Genomic DNA, 25147 nt, shown 5'->3' on the forward strand with positions numbered 1-25147 from the left:
CCGTTAATGTCTTCTTCAGTGATGTGAAGTTGCTGTTAAAAGTGGCTCTGGGTAGAATCTATTCCTCTCACTTCTCTCCACTCCCTCTCTCTGGCTATCTCTGCTTCCACGTCGGACAATGTCAAACAAACTCGATGATGGAACACAAGAGAGGTTGAATGCCTTTTGCTTGAATTGGAATGGTCATTCTGTTCTTGGACGAAGATTTGCCTCTCCATTCTTTATCACAATAGAGGCTCGGTGGTTTGGAGGAGAGGCACGTCAAACTCTGCTGACAGCCTGACTGCAGGTCAAGACCCTGCTACACATGATGTTCTGTGCTGTTGTTTTTGCCTGCACCAGCAGCCAGCTGGCTAGACTGCTGAAACAGAGTACTGCAATTTCAGCTTCTCGTTATGTTGTTTCTCTTATACATTTTCTTTTCCTACTAGCTGGTCTGTGACAATTATTTCAAACAAATTGCAACATGTTTGATTGATTTATTGAACCTGTATTAATACTGTACACTCTCACAAAAAGTGTTTTTGCATCCTTTTCTAAAGTTCATTCAGAACTGCAACGCCTTTGCTGTACTGTAGCAAGTATGCTCTTGAAATGCCATTAAATGCATGATGAGTGTGTTTATTTCTTATATTCTCAAGTCTCATTTTTACCCCCTTTCTTCTGTTTTTCTCCCTTCCCCTTCTGGTTTAATAAATTTTCATGGCTTCAGGCCCTCCTCAACATTCTTGGTCATCTTTCACTCTGAGCTGTCCTGGCTCTCCAGGTACCTTTCAGTTTTTTCAGTTTTCTCACCCCTTCGTATCTCTGCCTTAAATCATCTCACAATGCTGTGCGTCTCATATTGTAATGAAATCTGACAATGAAATCTTACATCATACATTTTCCGATCAACCCACGAGGTACTTTTATTACTGTGTGACTGTGTGACGCATACTAGAACTCACAGACATCTTCACACTCTACAGCCACTCACAACTTTAAAACCTTTAAAAAAAAAACACCTTTTCACTCGACCCATTTAAAAACATCCCTTTTGTATTAGTTAACTGTATATAAAATTGTATCTGGAAATGTAGTTGCTGTCCTATCACACTCCCCTAACCCCTACCTGGTCATGGCAGATGGCTCCGCCCCTCCCTGAGCCTGGTTCTGCTGGAGGTTTCTTCCTGTTAAAAGGGAGTTTTTCCTTCCCACTGACACCAAGTGCTTGCTCATAGGTGGTTGTCTGATTCTTTTCTCTCTATTTTTCTGGATATAAAGCACCTTGAGTCGTATTTTGTTGGATTTTGTACTATAGAAATAAAACTGAAATGAATTAAATTGAATTGAAATGTTATATTTCTGTCGTTGCAGTGAAGAGGAGTCCTAATAACAGCACGTCCATCGATATCTCCCGAGCCAACAGCTTAACCGATGAGCTAGACGACATGAGCGAGGATATTCCACTGCCTGTGGTAACTGACAAAACTCAGTAAGTCCCAGAGAGCTTCGCCTCCTTCTTTTCTTAAGGCCCCATTTTCTTCTCATCCATCACCCAGCTCTGACCTTTATTCACTGATCTATATTATACTGATTTTCCTACTGGTCATTCAGCTGAAAGGCCTTTTGTCAAAACAGAGAGCCCCTCTAGCTGCTTTCTAAATGTATTTGTTTTTTCCCAACTCCCTTGAGGGTTAAAGAGACTCAACGGCCATATCAGGTACGTAGTGGTGTAAAGAGGATTATCCCTTTAGTCTTGTGAGAAATGTCAAAGAGATCCTTCTCAGCTGATTACATAACACGTTATGGAGCAGCCGGCTTGTCGTCACATGCCCTCAGCAGAAGAGAATTCACTGATGTTGTTTGCTGGTCCAATGTGTGTTCAAGTGTTCAAAAGCGGGAAGGTTTTGCACAGATATATCAGTAGGGTGTGTTCTAAATAAGTCTTAAATAAGTGAAGCATCATTACCTCCAGATTGGTGTTTACCTGCTGCATTGAGAAGTAATACAGAGTCCCTAAAGACTAAACTCTGGAGGCTGGAGGCTTAAAAGATTATGGGCGGTAAAAAGGTTGATTCCTACTTTAACCTCCTAGGACCCTGCGTCCACATATGTGGATATCACATTTTGGGTTATTTAGACCAAAATACTCAATTTTGCTCTACAAGGGCCTGATATCCGCTTACTAGGACATTATACTGCTACTGTTCTATTGAAAATTTAAACTAATATCCTCATATGTGGCTCTCATTTTTCTTAGAAACAAAAAATAGGTAAAAAACAAACAAATCTGGTAGTTCTTTGTTTTTACATTCGTCAGGTCCCAATCAGCCCAAATATCAAAGAGAAATTGAAAATGCATGCCGTGGAAGTGTTCGGGTCGTAGGAGGCTAAATATGTAGACAGGCCAAAGTGTGCATTTCTCAAAGTGATCGCCAGCATTTTTTAATGCAGAATTAAGAGCTTGTGTACTGTAAACATGTAGTAATTTTAATTGTACTGCACTGAGGCACTTGTATGGTTTTGTCCTTGGAGTGAAAACCCCCCCAGCTTCAAGTGTCTTAGGGCGTTTTCACACCTACAGTTTATTAACTGTGGTCCAAATCAGTTGATGATTTGAGTTGTCGAGTTGTAGCGTCCTCCTGCTGTTTGGTTTCTTTTCACAGAGAAAACACCAAGTGAACCAAAATGTGACAATCTCACCATGCAAGAACTTTCATTGGGTGTTTTGGCCAACTAAAGTAAGTACAGGAAGAAGGTGCTGTGTTCTGCATCAAGTGGAAAATGTAGAGAATTTACTCCTGGCTACAGGAAGGCGATTGGCTCAGATTTTCACTGTACACCTGGTAGTTAGGTTGAAACTAAATCCCAATCTCAACATAAAGGAACTCTGGAGTTCATTTGGAACCGGACCGCCTCAAAAGGGTGTTGGCGAGGTTGCTTTGCTCCTTACACAAGTGCTGTTGCCCTTTTTACATCTGCACAAACAAACCACATCATGGTTGGAAAATGAAGTTCCATCTAATGAACTAAATACCTCAGATGTGAAAATGCTCTAAGTAAGGTGTTGGACAACCATGTGTCACAAGAACAGCTTCACTGACTGTTGGCAGTGATTTTCCAAGTCTCTGATTTGTAGTTTGAAGGTGTTGGTGGAGAGTGTTGTCATCCAGAATCTGCTGTTAAGTGTTCAAATTGGTTGAGATGGTGATGGGTTAGTGGTGTTATTGATATTCTGGAAGAAACCGGAATAAGTTCTGAATAGGCGTTCTTCAGTCTGCTATGGCTCTGCGAAACACATCCATCACTCACTGCCATATCTGGCTTGCCTGCTTTTTTTGTTCTCCTTTCTCTGCTCTCTGGAAACCTAAAAGCTTTGTGCACTTCTGTAGATGGAAACCATACAACAATATCCATCAAGTTCTAATTCGAGTTCAGCATATCTGAGACGTAATAAAATCCGCTTCACCCACAGTTGAAGCCAATTCTGGTTCTTAATTGAACTTTAACAAAACCAATTTCAATAGCAAGTTGCACAAGAATGCTTCCACTGTTTCTCTTGCAGGCTTTTCCCTTGCTTGTTTGTGGCATTGGTCCAGGATTGTTCCTCCATAAAGCACTTGAATTCCACTGACTCTCCTGCTGTTTTTCTTCATCTCTTTCTTTTCTTTGTTTTTCTTTTCTTAACCTCGTCATCCCTCCATGCTCCCCTGATCTTATCTGCTGGTCAGAGGGACGCTGTGGAAAATGTAAGATTTTGCAAGTAAAGTCTCCAAAACTAACTAAACCCCTATTTATCATTTGATGTGTTTGCCACTCCTGTAAAAATGTGATAATGTAAAACATATATTTTTATGATAAAAGTATCTGGAACTCTTGGAACAGAAAGGAGCTCATCTTGTTAGTACATGCTGTGTTGATTGTTCATTGCTGTTTTCTAGTGTAGAATAGATTGACACCATTATTATATGATCAGTGGAAACAAGACAGGTGTGCCCATGTATAGTGACAGGCTGAGTGCTAACTACAGATACCATATTAATTAACTGTTAAAATGACGCACTCTGAATCCAAAGAGCTTTTACAGAAGTGTTCAGGTGTATGTTTAAAAAACAAAAACGAATATGCAAAGAAACTTTATTTATAACTTACATGAACTTAATCTTTCCTGTTTTTTTGCAATTATCTATTGTAACACATAGGGAACATTATGGTATACTACAACATTATTAGCCTCACTATAAAATTTCAAGTTTGTGTCAAAACATTTTAAAGGTACTTGATGATGTGTTTTAACTTTGTAATGCTCAAAACTTGTAAAATCAAGTTAAAACTCAGGGTTTTCTTCCAATTTACACACAGTAGAAAAACGTGAATGAGGGTTTAAGCTGTCACTTGAGAAAGCATCATGCTGAAAACAAAACAAATCTCGTTAGACTTGAGAAAAAGAATTGCTGACAAAGGAGGAGGTAGATATATAAAGTTATCACGTTGTTTCCAAGTGAAATTCAAAGAGAGCAACACAGCCTGGCAGAGGCAGCAAGCAAAATATTTCAAAGATTGTAAAGAAATCTAGTGAGAAATGTGTCTAAAGACTCTGGAACAACTGCTAGTGACTTATCTAAGTCAGAAATTGGAGTCTCAAAGAAGTTAATCGCTAGAATCCTGCACAGGAATGGACTGAGACCAAGAAAAACTCAAGAAGCACAGACACCTTTAAGCCACACTGAAGTATGCTGAGGACAACCTGGACTGGAAGTGCATCCTTTGATCAGATGACACAAAACTAGAGCTCTTTGGCCACAGAGACGCTGCTTATGTTTGGAGAAAGAAGGGAAAGGCCTACAACCACAAGAACTCCATCCCCACAGTGAAACAGTGCTGGGAATATTAAGCCGTGGGGACACTTCAGTATGTCTGGAACTAGGAATCTCAACAAGGTAGAAGGAATAATGAGGACAGAAGGTTGTGTGAAGACTTTATAAGAAAACCTCAAGCAGGTGGACTTCCGGTGGCTCGTAGCACCGCATGGCCGCATAGAGAGTGACCTCCGGCACCAACCGTGTGTTTCCCCGGACTCGAGAGCTGTATTAGGGCTACATTGCCATTTTTCGACTCAAGAATGAGTGGGGATAAATCTAAAAAGGGAGGATACGGGCTACGAAACATTCTTGACTGTGAAATGGAGAAGGACGCCGCGGCTAGTGAGGCAAGCCTCGCATCGGGACAAGATGGCGACCGAGGTGAAGGTCTGGGTTGGCTTCGGGATGCTGTGAGTAGCGTACTGGTGGCCGAAATGGCTACATTGCGTACCGAATTGAAGAGTGACTTCAAAGCATTCGGTACGGAATTTCGGGAGGATGTAAAGAAGCAAATGGCCGAACTCTCTAAGGAATTGAATCAAAGATTACACGAGATGGCGGATCAGGTGGAGGAGATGACTGGTCGGCTAAAGCACGTCGAGGACAACATGGCTGACTCGGAACGCTGGGACATTGGTGTTAGGGATACACTTGTGCAGCTGTTGGAAAATCAACGGGCGCTTCAGGAAAAGGTGTCCGATATGGAGGGCCGCGCTAGACGCAAGAACATCCGGATCTACGGCGTACCGGAAAACTCGGAGGGCTCGTCGGTGACTACCTTTGTTGAAAATCTGATCAAAGAACACCTAGGCGAAGATTTCGGCCCGGACCGTGCTCTCGGCATTGAGCGCGCACACCGCGCGTTGGGACCGAAACCACCCCCGAACGCCCCACCACGCTCAATAATAGTGCGCTTCCTCCGGTTCTCTGTTAAAGAAGAGATTCTCCGCACGGCGTGGAACAAAGGGGTACATATCCAAAACAAACGGGTGTATTTCGATCATGACTACTCTCTGGAAGTGCAGAAAAGGAGACGGGAATATATCCCAGTTAAGAAGGCTTTGAAGGACAACGGGATCCGTTTCCAGACACCACTAAGTAAGATGCGAGTGTTTTATGCGTCAGGCAATGTCCTATATAATACCGCGAGCCAAGCTGCCGAGGATTTAAGAAAGCGGGGAATAGCCGTGGGTAAGATCACCTTGGGGAACCAAACCAACAGGATGACAGAGGACACGATAAAGCAGCTACTTCCTTGGGAAACGCAGACAGCACACTGCGGGGGCGGCTTCCAGCAGCACGTGCGGGAAAAACTCCAAGCATTCCGGAGGGAGCAAGAAAAAGTGTCAGCAGACGAGTGAACAGCTGATGGCGGGACAACGGTGAGATAGCTGGCGGTAGAGTTTTGATAATCTAACCGCAGGAACACTGACTTTCGTATCCTTCAGAATTCATATTTCTTTAGGTTGGTGCCTACGGACATGGTTAGAGAACCACCACGTTATGTCTAGTAGCGATAAGAGACTGTTTCGTTTATTTTTTGCCCCTTTTTGGCTTTTTTGTCGGTCACTCCCCTCTTGTCGGATGAGGGGCCCCACCCTGTGGCCAGTCCCCTCAATGTCAAAGGATACTGTTATATCCTTTGTATTGGAAGCTCCTGTTAATGTTTTGTGTGTTTGCTGTTCAGTGAGTTCTGGTTGTGATGTTCTGAGGTCTGGGTTGATTATGTTGTATTCCACATATCCACTTGATGGCTTATAATTTCTATAAAATGCTGTCACTAAATGTAAATGGCCTGAATAGCCCTATTAAAAGAAGCAAATTAATTGCCAAATTGAAAAAGGAGACAGTAGACTTGGCATATTGGCAAGAAACTCATCTAGATAATGCAGAACATGAGAAATTAAAAAAGATGGGTTTCAGACATACATTTTATTCATCGTATAGGGCCGGGAAAAAACGAGGAGTAGCTATCCTTATCTCAAATAAAATAAAATTTGAACATATATCTACTATAAGTGATAAGGAAGGTCGGTTTGTTTTAGTAAAAGGTAGAATAGAGAATAAGACGGTCACACTATTAAATGTCTATGCACCCCCAGGAAGCAACGCAAGCTTCTTTAAGAAGATATTTGATTTGATCTCTAAGGAAACGGTGGGAACTCTTATTTGTGCAGGAGATTTTAATTTACTGTTAAATCCCAGATTAGACTCAAATAATAGGGACAGGAAAAGCACGTCTGGAGGGAAACGGGTTAAAGGAATGTTAACGGAATTAGGGCTTATTGACGTGTGGCGATCTATCCATGGGTCAGCGTCAGGATTCACTTTTTACTCTGCTCGACACTCAGTGTATTCGAGGATAGATTACTGTTTTATGTTTAATAGGGATTTACACAGGATAAAAGATTGCAGAATAGGTCCAAGAGATGTCTCTGACCACAGTGGACTTTATATAACGTTACATTTGGACGGGACACGGAAGACAACTTTGTGGAGACTAAATACCGGTATGTTAAATGACCCCGCTTTTGTGAAACAAATGACAGCCGATCTTAACTTGTACCTGCAGGACAATGATAATGGAGAGACAAATCACAGTATTGTATGGGATGCAGCCAAAGCTGTCCTCAGAGGTAAAATAATTGCGTGGTCGACCATGATTAAAAAGAAAAAGTCACAAGAATTGTTACAACTGCAGAATAGATTAATGGCCTTGGAACAGTCAGGTCTAAAGGATAAAAATACTACAGTAACCCACCAGATCAGACAGATTAAGCAGGAGATAGATAAGATATTGAGCGAAGAAGTAGAGAAAAACATAAGGTTCATGAAACAGAGGTATTATGAGGCGGGGCCTAAGGCGGCGAAGCAGTTGGCGTGGCGGATTAGAAAACAGCAAGCTGAAAATAATATTTATAAGATTAGAGACCCGGTTGGTAACAATGTTGTAACTGACCTGGATAAAATTCAAAAAGCGTTTGAAAAGTATTACAAATCCTTATATAGTCAATCTACTCAGGGTGATGTAAATAAGATGACTGACTTTTTGAATTCCTTAGACCTGCCTACGATTGGTCGAGAAGCAAATAGTAAGTTAACGTCCTTAATATCTCGGGAAGAAATAATTAAAGCTATCTCCAGCCTTAAATCCAATAAATCACCAGGTACCGACGGGCTCCCTGCCGAATGGTACAAAACCATGAGGGAAAGCCTTCTTCCCCTGTTGGAAACTAGTTTTAACTACATTTTGAAAGGAGGTCTGGTACCTCCCTCTTGGAAGGAGGCCTTCATATCGGTTTTGCCAAAGGGGGGACAGGATAGACTAAACTGCAAATCTTATAGGCCTATAAGTGTCCTGAACTCAGACTATAAACTATACACAACTATTTTGGTGCGAAGAATGGATGCTGTAATGCCTTCTTTGATTGATGAAGACCAAACGGGTTTCTTGAAAAATAGACAAACCCACGATAATATTAGACGAGCTTTACACATCATCGAACACATTAATAATAAGAAAAAAAGCTCAATTATTCTTAGCTTAGATGCTGAAAAAGCATATGATTCAGTGAATTGGGACTTCCTCTTCCTAGTGATGAAAAGATTTGGTTTCTGTAGCGAGTTTATAAGATGTTTCCAAGCTCTTTATTCTCTCCCTACTGCCAGAATAAAAATTAACGGTAGCCTCTCCGATACTATTTTTTTAGAACGAGGATGTAGACAGGGGTGTCCAGCAAGCCCCTACCTCTTCAACTTGTTTATCGAACCTCTAGCCCAGGCTATACGTCAGGAAACATCGTTGAAAGGGATTGTAATAGGAGGGGACGAGTACAAGGTGTGTTTATATGCAGATGATGTCTTGGTGACAATCATGGATCCCAGCTCAGGTATACCAGTATTAATGGGGATGTTGGAAACATATGGCCTGTATTCAGGGTATGTCCTTAATGTCAAAAAAACTCAAGTTCTGTCATTTAATTTTTCTCCGGACCAGACACTACTGGCAAAATTCAAGTTTAATTGGGAGGCAACTGCTATCAAATATTTGGGAGTGTTTCTGCCTAGAGATCTGACACAACTGTACGATATTAATTACAGTCGTATTAATAGAGAAATATATAGCGATCTCAACATTTGGGCCTTGCTCCCTCTCGACCTTGGCAACAGGATACAGATAATTAAAATGAATATTCTCCCCAAACTACTCTATCTTTTTCTTGCTTTACCTATTCAAATTCCAGAGAAGCAATTCAGGGAATGGAATAAGCAGATTTCGAGATTCATTTGGCTTAACAAAAGACCACGGGTGAAGTTCTCTACTTTGCAGTTGCCGAAAGACAAAGGGGGCTTGGCTCTACCTTCATTAAGGAATTACTACTTATCTGCTCAGCTGAGGTCCTTGGTGTGTTGGTGTAATCCATCTTTTTGTGCGAGGTGGAAGACTATTGAGATGTCTCTCTCAGACACGCCAATCCAGTCTAGACTTGGTCACGCGGCTTCTGATTTGGACGATACCTTGACGCCCAGCCACTGGGTCACTTTTACATTAAAAATATGGAGGGGAGTGGTCAAGCAGGCGCAACTCCAGGAAGAGATAAAACTTCTGAGGTGGCCAGCGTATGACCCTGATTTTCTACCTGCTTCCCACGATAGTAGATTTAAACAATGGGTGTGGCATGGAATCACTGCTGGGTGTTTGGTTATTGTAAAATCTAAAATTATGGCTTTTGATACCCTATGCAAGACTTACGATCTCGGGAAACAAGACTTTTTTCGATACTTGCAACTCCGTGACTATATTGGCAAAAGACTGAAGAGCTGTGTCCGTGGAGACTTCTCGATTGTTAATATTTTCATTGATGCTTATGACTCTGGGAGTAACAGAGCCTTGATAAGTAAACTGTATAAATGTCTGACTAAGCTCAAAGGGCACTCAACGATTTACATAAAGCAGAAATGGGAAAAAGAAATGGACATTGTGATTACAGAAGATGGGTGGGCACGGATCTGGGAGACACAGTTTACCACGACTAACTCCAACATGTGGCGGGACTTCTGCTGGAAGAACATTATACGCTATTTCATAACGCCTAAACAGAAGTCTAAATTCAGTGCTACACCTGCGTTTTGCTGGAGGAATTGTGGGGAAGTCATGGCTGATTACGGTCATATATTCTGGTCCTGCCCACTCATACGACCCTTCTGGACGGAAGTTATAAAGATAATTACAGAGGTGTTGGGATTCCACGTGTCTTGTACATTTACCTCATTGTATCTGGGGTATTTTACAGACAATTTAGTTGCAGATGATGTTTACCTTCTGAAAGTTCTCTTGGCTTCTGCGAAGAAGGCCATAACAAAACGCTGGCTCTGTAGAGATCCTCCCACTGTAACACTTTTTACCTCTATAGTGGAAGACGTCAAATTGATGGAATGTATGACTTTCACTCTGCGACTGCAGGGAGATTTGGGAAGGAGACGGTGGAGAAAATGGCTGGACTTTACAGCTTGTGGCAGCACCCTTTGATGCATAGAATTAGCAATGCAGACTTGTTGACGTATGTATGTGTGGATGTGCAGATGTATGTACAGGTGTATGTTATCTTCCCATGACCTCATACTGTTTCTGTTTTTTCTTTTTTCTTTTATCTTGTTGCATAAAAATGTTCCTAAACAAATAAAAAGTGTCAAAAAAAAAAGAAAACCTCAAGCAGCAAAACTCAGTCTGAGTCATCGCTTTGTTTTCCAACACCACCACGACAACTCAAAACATACGTCGCTCCTGGTGATGAACCACCTCCAGTAGTTCAATGCGAAAGTTATTCTGGATGTTTTTCAGAAATAGTTGAATTTACTTTGCACACAGAAACTAAATTAAGCATCCCAATAGCCCAACTAGTATGTTTGTAAAAGCTTTGTTAAAAACTTCTTGCTCTATTTAACTGCACTTGGGAAATACTTAAATGAATCTGATAAAAATCTGGACTTCCTTAGTGACAGCTATGTTTATCTGCGTCTGTTTATCTTCCACATGCTCTTTTTTTTTTTTGCCTTACGTGTGTTTGTGCGTGACAGTTTGCGTGTGGGTGTGAGACCCTTTGAGTGTGTGAGAGTGAGCTCCAGAGACGGACAGTAATTTGTTTTCATTTGTATCCATCTCTGCTGTGCCCATAACTTTCAGCTGTAACAGCCAAGCTCATATTTGGGCCTCGCTGGGCACTCCCATAGCAGCGGGTTTGTTTTGCCCCTGGTGTCACGCCACCAAGGACAGCACTGTCATTTGCCATCCTTATCTGGATTTCTGCAGCTACTAGATCCACCCTTTCTGCCCTGGGCGAATTGCGTGCGCCCACGCTATATCAGTTTTCTGTTACTTTATATTCTGAAATGTTTTGGACTTCCTTCCACAGCTTCCAGCTGTAATGTGAGTTTGACTCTTTCTGTAGTGACGGTTGCCACTTGTTCATTCATTCTACATTTCTGGTATCTCTATCGCTTTAATTCTTCAGCGACAGCAGCGGCTGGAACATTCCACTGTTTGTTTGGCTTCACTAAAGCAGACTACCCCCAAAATGTGCATGCATGTATGTTTATTCACATGTGAGAGAGAGAGAGAGAGAGAGAGAGAGACATCAATACAGCTGGCTGTGATGTCTCTGGGCTTCTGAAGAGGAAGTGGTGCGGGGCAGCGTCCGCACGCAATCATGTCTTTGTTCCTCTGAACCCCAGACATGCACAAGCTCACTGTTGTTACGTCACTGCTGTTTGCCCTGTTTGTTTCAAAGCGTCTCACTGTGATTCTTTTATAGGTTGCATGAAATAAGTTTTTTTTTTTTTTGTTAAAAGGAACACAAAGTGAAGAAACGCAGACATTAAATGCACTTGTTTCACAGTCATCACTCTTCCTTTTTTTTAAAAACATGTCCTTTGCTCTTTGTTTACCTATCCTCCTGCAAATGAGACTTGGTTTTGGTACGATTCAAGCAAACACTTGTTTCCGTGGATTGTGTACACGCATGTGAGAACCTAGTGGCTTAGTGGTTTTGATGTGATGTGCTGTGTGTGTACTCACGTACTGTCGCGCACTCTGATTTTGTAAATTTGTGAGATTTAGTGGTTGGCTGTTTAATGAAATCATAACAAACCCCAGCAGGGCTGCTGATCCTAAACCCAACCCCGCAGCAGATTGACATTTACCCTCTTGGAGAATGAGTAAATGTTTCCAAGTACACTTCTTAGCCCCTAAACAGAGGAAGGCCTTGTTTAGCTGATTGCAGTGATTGTGTCCTCTCTCCCCCTGGTTTCTGCTCTAATTTACTTGTTTCTTTCTGTTCTCCTTGACTCTTTCCAGCCTCTCCGTGTACCCAATAACTCCCCTAGTTGCAGTGCCAGATCTAGAATCTGTGTCGTCTTGTGACCTGAGGCTGTCACCCCTTTTCCCTTCCGGGTGTGGCCTCCTACTCCTTTCAGACCTGTAAAAGTCAGCATGGGCCACCTGCAGGCAGATCTTAATTAGTTCCTCTCTCACAAACTAAGACGAGAGAAACAATGCCACTGCAGCACCACAGGAGGGTTTGAAGGCACAGATGCACATGCATCACGGCCTGCTCTCTTCAAGTAGGGGCCTCTCGCTCCTTAGGAACCAGCGTCTTTTGTGCAGCTCTCCGAACAAATTGACTTTTTGTCCGTGTGGCCTCAGTATCCCAGTCTTGTCTACTGTACTCTGATACTGACGGCATGATTTCCAACATATGGTACTCAGTCAAGAGGGGAAAAATCTCCAATGCATTGCTGTCTGTCTTTTTAAACACTGAGTAATGTCACTCCCCCCCCCCCCCCCCCCCCCTCCCCCCTTCACCATTCTCCTCAACTGTTTGCTTCAAAACATGTGTAGGCCAGGTAGTTTTATGGGACCTTATGTAAGATTCAACAGTGAATCTAATGTTAAAATACCCAGTAAATCCTCTTAAAATTTTTTGGCCTTTCTGCCAAGTATTATAATGACAAATTAGACTAGGCGAGAGCCCTGCTTTGGGCACATGCGCGAAACACACACACGCACGCAGACAAATGACGAGGTAAGATCAGCCTCCTGCCCTGCTACAAGAAAAGCTGCCTGAGTACTGCTGCTTTATGACTAGATAGGGAAAAAAATGAGAAAGAAAAGAACTAATTGTGCCCAGCTTCTTGACTCTTTGCCAGTTTCTAGAGCCTACAAAAGACAGAAAATAGTCTTGGAGCAGTAAAGCAGCCACACACTGATTCATATCCTCTGGATAACAGAGCTGTATGGAAGCATATTCAGTATTTAATCTTATTACAGACTCTGGCTTATTATATGGATGCTGACCTCCACACGGCATTTACTCACTTGGACGATTAGAAATGCTTTAATTCTACTCAGTGAGCCAAAAAACGTTGCACCATAAATGCTGCAGCTATGCTGGCATTAGAGAACAATAGAAGTTTAAATTGGCTTCCTTTTTACAGGCATGGTTTTAGCTGGGTGTCTTGTGGTGTAATTGCTGCAGTGTTCATAACTCTTTTGTCAAATTTTTTTTTCACAGATTCTAATTATCCGCGTGCATTCCGTGTCTGCTTTTGGTAAACGGAGTCACGCAACTTGTGGATAAACTTCCAGCTTACTGGATGCACCAGAGAAACGTTACACTGACTCCAATGCAGTCTCTACTGACTCTACACTGACTGACCTTCAGCATCTTTCCTGTAGTGCAACAGGAAAAATAGCATTTCAGCTGAAAACACATTAAAAATGCAACGTCCAGATGAAGACTATCCACTTTCTGGATGATTTAGCATGCATCAAAACAAGTTAGATGATCCTTCTCCTCTTTAGCTCAGAATATGCAGTGTCCATGTTTTCCAAAAAGAATTTCAAATTTAAATTTGATCCATTTTTTCACTTTGCCTCAGTCGATTTTTAATGAGCTTTAGATGACAGCGTTCCTGAATCATGCTACCATATGGCTTCTTTGCATGATAGAGTTTCAGACTGTATTTGCAGATGGCATAGTCAACTGTGTTCACATACAGTAATTTCAAGAAGAGTCCAAGCAGTGATTTCCATGACAGTATCACGCCTGTTTTTAATGCAGTGCTGCCCGAGGGCCCAAAGCTCATCCAGTGCTGATTTTCGGCCTTTTCCTTTGCACACAGAGATTTTTGCAGACTGACTGAATCTTTTGATGATAATATGTGTTGTAGATAACAAGGTATTCAGAGCCTTTCCAATATTATGTTGAAGAACATTTTTCTGGAGTTGTTCCAGAATTTGTAGACATGGTCTTTGCAGATTGGGCAACCTCTGTCCAATTTTACTTCTCAAAAAATCTGCCTCTTTAAGATGAAGATTTTACTGACCTGCTGCCAGTTAACATAATCAGTGCCAAAATGTTCCTCAAGTTGTTGTTTTTCAGGGTTTTGTCACCCTCAAGATGCTCAAGGTGCTGTGTTTACGGTGTTCTGTCATGAATAAAATATGGTTTGAGGAGATTTGCAAATCATTTCATTCTGATTTTATTTACAATTTAAACAGTGTCCCAAGTTTTTTGGAATCGTGGTTAAGGCAGCAAAAAAAGGTCCTAGTTCTTTCTTCTGCACGGCATTACACTAAGATGTTACGAGTCATTTATGAAGTAAACACAGAGCAATTGTTCACATATTTCTTTGCTACAAATGCTTCTATATACCCTTACTCTTTCATTCAATACTTTTCAATATTGCATGGTGAAAATCTGATAGCTGAGAAAAAGCAGAAAAGCAGAATGCAAAAACAAAGCTCCATTTTGGATAGATGTAACTTCTTTTTTTATTAGAAGTAGCTTTGAGGCTTCCTCTTTTTTTAGCATGGGATTAATTTTGGTAGCAGGAGAGCACTATGCAGAACCTGAAGGCTCTTGTTACATGCCAAAAGCATGTAACACAATTACAAAAGTTGGCAAACCTGAGTCAAACAAGGAGAAAGAACCATATTGAGATCATCGACCGTTTTAATGCTTTCACATAGTGAATGAAATGATAAGTCTGCTTTTGCTCTAGTGCCAAATAATGAGCAAATTCTCCCTCCAAGGCCAAAAGGAGAATCTGAAGGCCTTGTTTTATGATGTGCAGGTCACACACAGAGCAATAAAGAGAACTTTCAGGGACTTTTTTTTTTTTTTTAAATTAAAGAGTGTATTTAGTTTGGCTTTACACTAGCCATCCTGCATTAATGAAGGCACCTCATGCTGCTCTTATTAGGGATGAATGTTTACTCCCCCTCAGTGGTGTTGGTGATTCTAGGACGGTTTTATGGTGAGGGGACCATCAACAACTAAGCGAATGGCCCTCTTTATGGCCTCTTACCGCAGGTTGGGAAAATCCAGCGAGTCAGCAGGCAAGTACTGCATAAATAACCCATCCAGACATAATTTTAAACAAAAAAAACAAGATTCGCTCATCAGCACAATGTCTAACTGTGACATCCAGATTATTTCCAGGTCCGTATGAAGTGGCTTTAAAAGATATGCGTGCCACTTTCGACCCCATTAGCGTTAATGAAATCTGCAATCTGGAGCGCAGACAGAGGTGGACTGAACCAAGCAAATCACGCAGTGCTGTTTTTGGAGGTATCCCGGTGTGGTGCGGGGTTCAGGCTACAGTTAATAGTATTTGAAGCTGCAGCCAGACTTCATTGAAACGATCAGATTTTTTGTAAAAATAAATTAATGTGCAAAACCAAAACAAAAGAGAAAGTGTGTGGATGTGTCCTATCTCTTATATGAGAATTATTTTATTGATTACTGCCCAAAATGTTTTCAAAAATGCAACATTCTCACTTATTTCTGGTGACCATAAAACTGTGTGGGGGAAAAACAGTCAGTGGAGATGCTTGTGTTTGCAGGTCTCATCTGCCTCAGGGCCACGTTTAAAATCCTAGGAATCAGCTGTAAACGCTCTGCCCTGCACTCCTTAATTATACCATCAGTTTCTCTTCATTTCCACTGCAAAGACACAATTCCCAAAGAAGAAGGGGGAAAAAAAAAAGCAGATCATGGAAAAGGAAAATGACCTCAGGAAATTTCTGTTTTCACAGCCTGATTCACCGAGCAGCTCCGTGACGTCACGGCTGCCGATCCTTTTGTTTAGGGACAAGAAAATATTGAGAAAAAAGAAAGAAAGAAAAATGTTTGTTTTCATTAGACCAGAGCGCTGTTAACAATTACACACCCGTGAGGACAAAGGTAATGACAATTTGTGTTTTTGTTAGCTGCCCTCATAATTTAATTGTTTCCATCCAGAATGTCGTTTGACCATTTGGTTCTAGTTAATGATGTTTGTGCTAATGGGCTGTAATGCATGCTAACGTTCAGGCTGAATATACATTATAAACTAATGAAGCCAACATAATTACCTAAAATTGAATTATTAGGATGCCTAATAATGGAAGTCAAGATAAGGTAGCTTGGGGATATTTTTTTCCCACTTGAGCACAGCCATTAACAAACTGAAGATAAACTCCAGATGGTTTGGAACGGTGCATTTATTTTTTAATTATTCCCAAACAAGGTTACTTTATGAAGAAGAAGAAGAAGAAGAAGAAGAAAAAAATCACATTATGGACCAAAACAGAAAAAACCCCCAAAGCCAATAATAATTTTAATAAAGATGTCAAAACACTGTAATTAAATCATGTGATTAATGGCACCGCACAGCTGGTATGGTAAAAATAGCGAAACAGTCTGTAAAATTACTTGGAAAAACTTCCCAGCAAAGACCAAAAGTATAAAACCTAAGAACAAAAAAAGAAAATGTGTGGCAGAAATAGGGGGTTATTTGTTTTACCTCCACTTTACTTTTAATTTCACGCTGTAGATTAGACATAGAGAGGGGTTAGGGTTAGTAACCAGGAGTAACTAACCTACTGCGTTAGTTGTATTAATATGCCACAACTACACTGCATTTATGTTGTTTTTCTTTGTGTGTTTTGTTCCATATATCTTAGTTGCAAAGCAGGTCCTCATACTTGGTGTGCGAATGTGTGTTTAGTTTGCCCGGCACACTTCACAGCAGTCTTTGCACTAATCCTGACAGCTTCCACTTTAACTGTAGTGAAATCAAAGTAAGGCCCAACCCAGTCCCTACTTGGAGGACTCTGTGCAGATGCTTGGCTGTGTGCTCGAGGCGCGCCTCCCTCTCCGCTCGCATTTGAAGCACCTGTATAAATACGATCTCTCGACTTCTGCGTGTGTGTTTCGCTCTGTGCTCTTGTCCCTTACGCCTCCCACCGCCACTACCACCACCACCCCTTCCTCAGTACAGGGCTCAGTTTCTTCTTTGCTCTCGTTAATAAAAACAGTAATCTGCAGCAGCACCTGAGTGACCTGTTTGTACAGCCAGTCCCGTTGCCTTGCGAAGCTCTTTGGCTACTGTTTTTTTTTTTTTTTTTCTTTTGCTCAGCTCTCCTACTCTCAGGTTTTCAAATAGACCAGTCCTGCTATTTGATGTGGGCTCGAGGAAGGGGGTGGGGGTTTATTCAGGTGTGGTGAGTCTGACGACCGATGCTGCTACCACCCTGCCTCTGATGTTGTGTCCATCGGCAGCCAGGTGCTGGAGCTCCATCAGAGAGGCCACTGTTCCGAACCTGCGGATGAATAGAGGGCCCATTGATGGCGCTCGTCTGTGGGGCGCTGCGGTTTCTCCCCTCTTACACGCACAAGCAGGGGTAGATGGTGGACCAGGGCGTTTACCTGCTGGAGAGAAAAGGGGCTGACCAAAGGGGAGCCGCAACATTCTGGCCTAGCTTTTGGCCGCCGGGGAACTTGTAATATGGTTCATGTGTCCACATGTCCCGATGTGTTTGAGAGGGTATTCACTCCCACTCTGGGCGAGTGCCTGTCCCACCTGTTTGAATAAGACTCACTCTGTTTGAGCCAGAGGTTGAATGTGGATGTGTCCTGACATCATGTCAAGGATACATCCACTGAATATAAGGTTGGAGGGTTTGGGTGTAGTTGGATTAATAATACTTCCCTTTAGAGTGAAATATTTCTGGCCACATTATTATGTACACATTGCTATTCCCAGGTTGGACCCCCTTCTGCCTTAATTCTTCATGCCACATTCCTTAGAGCTTTTGGTCCTTGTTGACATGACAGAGTCACACAGTTGCTGCACATCCACGATGTGATTCTACTATTCCATCTCATCCCAGAGGTGCTGTATCATCTCATCCCACGGTCAGCAACAATACTCAGGTAGGCTAGTGTTAAAGTGATGCTTAGTTGGTGCTATGGTAGTACTGTTACACATTGTCTATTCTACTGCTTTGGTCCAAGGTAGTTCTCGGTTTAACATGTTGTGCATTCAGAAATGCTCCTCTACTCCTTCCATGATTGTAACGAGTTACTGTTGCCTTCGTATCAGCTTAAAGCAGTCTTGCCGTCCTTCTCAGACTTCTGACACCAACAACACATTTTTGCCCACAGAACTGCTGCTCGTTGGGCATTTTCCCCTTTTCCTGATCATACTCTTTAAACACCAGTGATGGCTATGTGTGGAAAATCCCTGTAGTTTATGAAATACTCTCACAGGTTTGTCCGGTACCAACTGCCATTCCACATACAAAGTCACTTAAAAAACTTTCTTCCCCACTATTGATTTAAAAATCAGCAGGTTGCTTTAAACAGGTTACAACCCTAAAGCATTGAGTTGCTGCCACGCGACTCACTCACTCATGTGGAGATTTTTTTAAGAATACAGAGAAATATGGACGTTTTCATATGAATTTCACCGCAATAAAAATTCAGCAGATAACTGAAGGTGTAATTGTGTTCTGTGAATTGGGTTTTAAATGACATTTTTTTTTGTGGTATAAAAACGTCTTAAGAAACTCTCTTCTTATACTTATTGCTGAAAGCATGAGAAAAAGCAACGATTCACAGTTACCTGACCACAAATATGTTTTTCCTTTTTTTTGAGAACGGGCAGCTTATACTTCCTGGTAGTTCAACTTAGCAGAATTTATGTGAATTCTCTGAAAGAAAAAATCTGTCTTCAGTTGAAATCCACAACTATGAACGTTTCTTTATCACACTGACCACTGTGACATCAAGCCCTGAAATTAGTTGCCCGAGTATCGCTTCTATCATGACACCATCGAGGGAACTTTGCGCTTTGCAAGATTTATAGGAGGCACAGTTTCACAACCTCACACACTTGCAGCTGTTCCACTGAGAAGTTTTGCCTTTTCTTCTTAGAGAAACCCAACCACAGTGCTTTTCTGGTTGCGTTTCTCACTAAGTGTGGCGTTAGAAGTTTATTTTCCATGGCAGTACGAGGAAAAAGGTAAGCCATTTTCAGGATTAAAGTGAAAAAAGAGAGAAAAAACTGACTTTCTTGTTGCTGTATATTATATAATCCTTGTATCAGCGATAAAGAAGCAGTCAGCAGGTTATCGGTCAAAGACTTAAAATATCTCTGGGAACAGATGTTTTAAATTAGTGGAAAGAAAAGTTGTAAATCATGAAAAAGTGGGACCAGGTAAGCCTTGGTGATGTGTCGCCCAAACCCCTCCATGCACCTTTATTTTTTTTCCACTCTTGTTAATAGGAGCTATATAGAGCCCAGTTCTTAATTAAAGGCCCCCCAAGGGGCTGTAGCAGTAAATGAGACTAATAACCTTCCAAATAAGTCCCTGCTAGTGCTGAAAGGCTGGTCTCTTTATACTGCAAGTGTATATGTGCTATAAAGCTTTTTTCCAGCACACTAAAGCAATTTTATAGCTCTGTTTTATTCTTTTCTTTTAAAGCCTGTCAGAAGAACAGGGGAGAAAGTCAGCGAGGGTATCTGTGGATCAAAAATAGTGCAGTGCAGGGCCACTGGTTCAGGTTTGACCCCTGAAAAGTGGTAAATTCACAAGATTTACATGCAATACCCTACACTAATGTGTTATTCACTGCCTTATTTAGGGTTATGAAGATGTGTTAACAAAGTTATGCAGCATAATTAGATACAATTTGAGATGTAATTCAATTTTTTCATACTTTCTACTGAATGAGTGTTTGTATGACACTAGATGGATAATGTTTTCTGCTTGTGTGTGTGTGAATGCACTTGAATATTTTAAATAAACCATAAAACCCCCAAAACACGAAATGTAAAAAAAAAAAAAATTCTAATTAATTTACTGGTCATTATTGTCGGGTTTTAAAGTTATGTGGTGCACACAGCTCGAACACTGATATAAAAATTAAACAAGAAGACGTTTCTAAGCATAGATTAGAAATGAGAGTGGCATAAATGTGGGTAGTGTGATCTGATCAGAGATCATTTGATGGTGACAGATGATAATGTTCGTCATCAGTGAGCTGAAAAACATCAACACGCGCTGGCGTTTGTCAAAGTAGGTTATTATGGTAAGGCTTTGTGGACCGTTATGGGTGCGTCTCAAAACATACTCGTGGTAATCAAACACTAAACAGATCTGTAAGATAGACAAGGGGTTGTTTTGGGAACAATTTGGATGTAATTACTAATAAAGTCAGGATTTAGTTTAGCCAGGACTTTACAAATACATTACAGAAATACTACGAGTAATACAGTATTAAATGCAATAATTCCTCAAAACATATAAAAACATTTTACTTTTTTTTTTTTAATTTCTGATAAAAAATTTTTAACTTAGTGTTTAAATAATCAAGGCCTTTTCCTAAATTGTAGAACGAAAAATACCCAAAATGTGTAACTTTTAAATTGAGACTGTAAAAGAAGCGCACACTGCTGCACTTTATATTTATTTTAGAATAGTCCTACAGAAAATGCAGCATCTTACTGTAATGACACATAAAATAAAGTATGTACCTGTACCTGGCAAATAACATCTTATTTAAATTAAATTACATCTTAATAGGAGATTCACATCTTGGATGTGCAGCCAACAAATCTGGTAATCAAAGCCTGTGACCTGATTAACAGTGTTTTAAGAAAAGGTTTGTATTTTTTAACGGCATGTGCATAATTTATTTATTTTTTACCCATGTGGAATAAAAATCCCAAGGGAAAGAAAACTGAGTATCTCAGCAGAGCAAACAAGAAAAAAAACAACACATGTGAGCAGTACAGAGGCGAGTGGAGGATGGGAGCTATGACTCGGGGAGGTAAATAAATTCCTCTCATTGACCAGCAGGCTGTACTGTAGCGACATCACTCCTCCTTGGATGGTCTGGCCTACGGTTTCGGAGCTCTTTCTGTGTTTTGATGTTTTCGTGTAGATTTAACAATTTCATCCTCCGAGAGTGAGGAAGAGCAGAGGGGACAGGTTTGAGCTCAAGTGGAAACCTCCATGTTTTTTAGGGGTTTGGTGTCCGCAGTCGGGTGTGGCCCCCAAACCACCACATTAACACCACCAACCACCATCATTGCTATTACCATGGTCATGTCCCACCACCACCCCTCCCTCCTTTTTTCTTGTTTTCGAGCAGGAGAAACAGATGAAAGTGCAGATTGACAAAACCACAGTTTCCTTACTTTATCAGAGCTGTGCCATTCTCTCTGCAGTCCAGTACTGCTCAGTTTGTTTGTTTGTTTTCCCCTCTTCAGACATTGTGCTACAGTTTCCCTGTGAACAATAGGTATGGTCTGCCAGTTCCAAAAGAGTTGATAACGGGCACTTTTATCTCCGTTGTAGCAAAGCACGGATCAAAAATAATGTGCTATCTGTTTGGATGTACAAAGTGTGTGCTGTGCATTTCTCTGAATCTGCAAGCTCTGCTTGGTGTGTAACTCTAGTATTTACATAACATTGTTTTCTTTTTCCAGACTGTAGTTCAAGTCACACATATGCTCTCCTCCTGTCTCCCCACTGTCTCTCTTACTCTCTTTCCTTCTGCCTGTTTCTGTCACATTTTCTCTCTTGGCCTCAGTACAAGTACTAGCAGTTGTCAGTTTCAGGAAATGCATTGCTCTCTTTTGGGAAGTGAGGTATCTGCCTTTGGGCTGGTTGTTTTTTTCTTTTTCTCTTTTCTTTTTTTTCCCTCTTTTTCATAATTTGTACAGTGGGGCAAAAAAGTATTTAGTCAGCCACTGATTGTGCAAGTTCCCCCACTTAAAATGATGACAGAGGTCAGTAATTTGCACCAGAGGTACACTTCAACTGTGAGAGACAGAATGTGAAAAAAAAATCCATGAATCCACATGGTAGGATTTGTAAAGAATTTATTCGTAAATCAGGGTGGAAAATAAGTATTTGGTCAATAACAAAAATACAACTCAATACTTTGTAACATAACCTTTGTTGGCAATAACAGAGGTCAAACGTTTACTATAGGTCTTTACCAGGTTTGCACACACAGTAGCTGGTATTTTGGCCCATTCCTCCATGCAGATCTTCTCGAGAGCAGTGATGTTTTGGGGCTGTCGCCGAGCAACACGGACTTTCAACTCCCGCCACAGATTTTTTATGGGGTTGAGGTCTGGAGACTGGCTAGGCCACTCCAGGACTTTCAAATGCTTCTTACGGAGCCACTCCTTTGTTGCCCGGGCGGTGTGTTTTGGATCATTGTCATGTTGGAAGACCCAGCCTCGTTTCATCTTCAAAGTTCTCACTGATGGAAGGAGGTTTTGGCTCAAAATCTCACGATACATGGCCCCATTCATTCTGTCCTTAACACGGATCAGTCGTCCTGTCCCCTTGGCAGAAAAACAGCCCCATAGCATGATGTTTCCACCCCCATGCTTCACAGTAGGTATGGTGTTCTTGGGATGCAACTCAGTATTCTTCTTCCTCCAAACACGACGAGTTGAGTTTATACCAAAAAGTTCTACTTTGGTTTCATCTGACCACATGACATTCTCCCAATCCTCTGCTGTATCATCCATGTGCTCTCTGGCAAACTTCAGACGGGCCTGGACATGCACTGGCTTCAGCAGCGGAACACGTCTGGCACTGCGGGATTTGATTCCCTGCCGTTGTAGTGTGTTACTGATGGTGACCTTTGTTACTTTGGTCCCAGCTCTCTGCAGGTCATTCACCAGGTCCCCCCGTGTGGTTCTGGGATCTTTGCTCACCGTTCTCATGATCATTTTGACCCCACGGGATGAGATCTTGTGTGGAGCCCCAGATCGAGGGAGATTATCAGTGGTCTTGTATGTCTTTCATTTTCTGATGATTGCTCCCACAGTTGATTTTTTTCACACCAAGCTGCTTGCCTATTGTAGATTCACTCTTCCCAGTCTGGTGCAGGTCTACAATACTTTTCCTGGTGTCCTTCGAAAGCTCTTTGGTCTTGGCCATGGCAGAGTTTGGAGTCTGACTGTTTGAGGCTGTGGACAGGTGTCTTTTATACAGATGATGAGTTCAAACAGGTGCCATTCATACAGGTAACGAGTGGGGGACAGAAAAGCTTCTTACAGAAGACGTTACAGGTCTGTGAGAGCCACAGATTTTCCTTGTTTGAGGTGACCAAATACTTATTTTCCACCCTGATTTATGAATAAATTCTTTACAAATCCTACCATGTGGATTCATGGATTTTTTTTTCACATTCTGTCTCTCACAGTTGAAGTGTACCTCTGGTGCAAATTACTGACCTCTGTCATCATTTTAAGTGGGGGAACTTGCACAATCAGTGGCTGACTAAATACTTTTTCGCCCCACTGTAACTTTTATCGTCTGCTTTACGGGAAGCGGAGTTCCTCCGTGCACACAGAGCTGTTCGCTCGGTTCTCCCTTGGTGTTGTTTTATGACTGTACGCAGGCTGATACACACTGCCCGTCTTTGCAGATATGTATTTAAATGAATGGATAGCTAGGGAGATTGGATGCAAAGCAGCCCTTTTTATTGCTTTATTACTCTGTGTGCGAACAGTGAGAGGTTGTAAGTGTGTCCGTGTGTGTGTAAACTCTTGCTGCACATGTGCTCACGAACACATGTACACACAGCTTAGCTCACATCGTGATTCTCTCCTGGCGACCCAAACGCATTTACACTGAAGTGTAAAAGCAAAGGGCCCGTATTGTTGTCACTCATTAACGACATTAGCCTGCTGTCTGTCCACCCACTCGCCCACCTGTGCACCTAAACAACACACATACACAGAAACACAAACACCTCATTGTATTAGATTAACAACCCAAGGAACCAGGCGCACGTGATGTGCTGATCAGAGCCGTTAAAAGTGTGTGTGGAGAAAAACTGTGAAAACAAAGCTCTATGTTTTGGGGTAGGGGAGGCGTTAAGAATGTATGAGTGTGCGTGTGTGTGTGTTTTTCTGCACAGGAGTGAGAAGAGCCGCTTTAGTCCAAACAGGATATTGTATACAGGAGCACAGATTCTTCTGCAGGCCCTTTGGGTTCATGACGTCGACGACAAGTGAGCAGGCAGCACACCCACTGCCCCAGCACAGTCACACAAACACACACAGACACACACGCACACATGAATGACACCACAGTGGGCATCGGTTCCACCTAAACGATTTATAATATATATTTTTTAACTTCAGTTTAAATGAACAACTGCAGAGATGTATTTTAAAGAATAATTGTAGTCCGGTGCGACCTACAGGTATTTGATGCAACTGATTCAGCGTCGTTTTTAGAGAGGCAGAGGTGAAGGAAAACGTCTGTGCAAGGCAGAGGGGTGGGTGAAATTGATTCACGTCGTGTTTGGGACTCACGAGGAAAGGACAAGTGTGCGCCGGTGGGAGGCAGGGGCTCGTCTCACGGGGACATCGAGAGCATTAAAACAAGCTGTTTGTCAAGTGGCAGTGCCGGCAGCGTCCGCCCACTTCTCCACACTTGATCTGTAAGACTGCGGAAGCAGACCAACTCGAATGTGTGTGCAACTGGCTGCAAGCGATTCCTTTGTGTCACATTCTAGATAAATAGAGAGAGGCATTTTTGTACATTGTATAAGGGAAAAAAAAGCACATTTTGAATATAAACACTGAAGCAGTTAAAGGCACAATGTGTGACTCAGGGCTGACTAAATAATTAGTTTTGGTTTAGCACCAGCAGTTTCCATTTTCTTCCATCCTCCCCTGTGTTTTTGCCCCCCTTTCTAGTAGCTCTATAAATTGTTTCAACAAGAGCAGAGAACATTGTTATTGCTGAAATTTTATTAGTAAATATGACTTTATGAGCATAATTTTCACAAATGGCGTTTGTGTTGGTCATTTGTGTTCTGCGAAATCTAAATCAAGTCCTCATTTGTTGTGAAAGAAAACAGGCGTAATGCTGTTATTAATTCTTTATCCAACAAAACTGTTTATGGAACACTCATCAGTGATCATCAGTCTCT

General features: G+C 41.7%; 1 protein-coding gene across 1 annotated transcript in view; it reads left to right on the top strand.

Moving 5' to 3' along the window:
• The window catches only part of kcnq1.2 (potassium voltage-gated channel, KQT-like subfamily, member 1.2), a 190193-nt gene that overhangs the window by 44577 nt on the left and 120469 nt on the right, over positions 1-25147 (top strand). Inside the window, exons 14-15 of the mRNA XM_004563817.2 lie at positions 713-766; positions 1357-1474. Of these exons, the coding sequence (XP_004563874.1) occupies positions 713-766; positions 1357-1474 (172 nt within the window). The remainder of the gene's footprint in view (positions 1-712; positions 767-1356; positions 1475-25147) is intronic.

Source organism: Maylandia zebra, linkage group LG7 (genome assembly GCF_041146795.1).
Source record: "Maylandia zebra isolate NMK-2024a linkage group LG7, Mzebra_GT3a, whole genome shotgun sequence".
In the NCBI taxonomy this organism is placed as follows: Eukaryota; Metazoa; Chordata; class Actinopteri; order Cichliformes; family Cichlidae; genus Maylandia; species Maylandia zebra.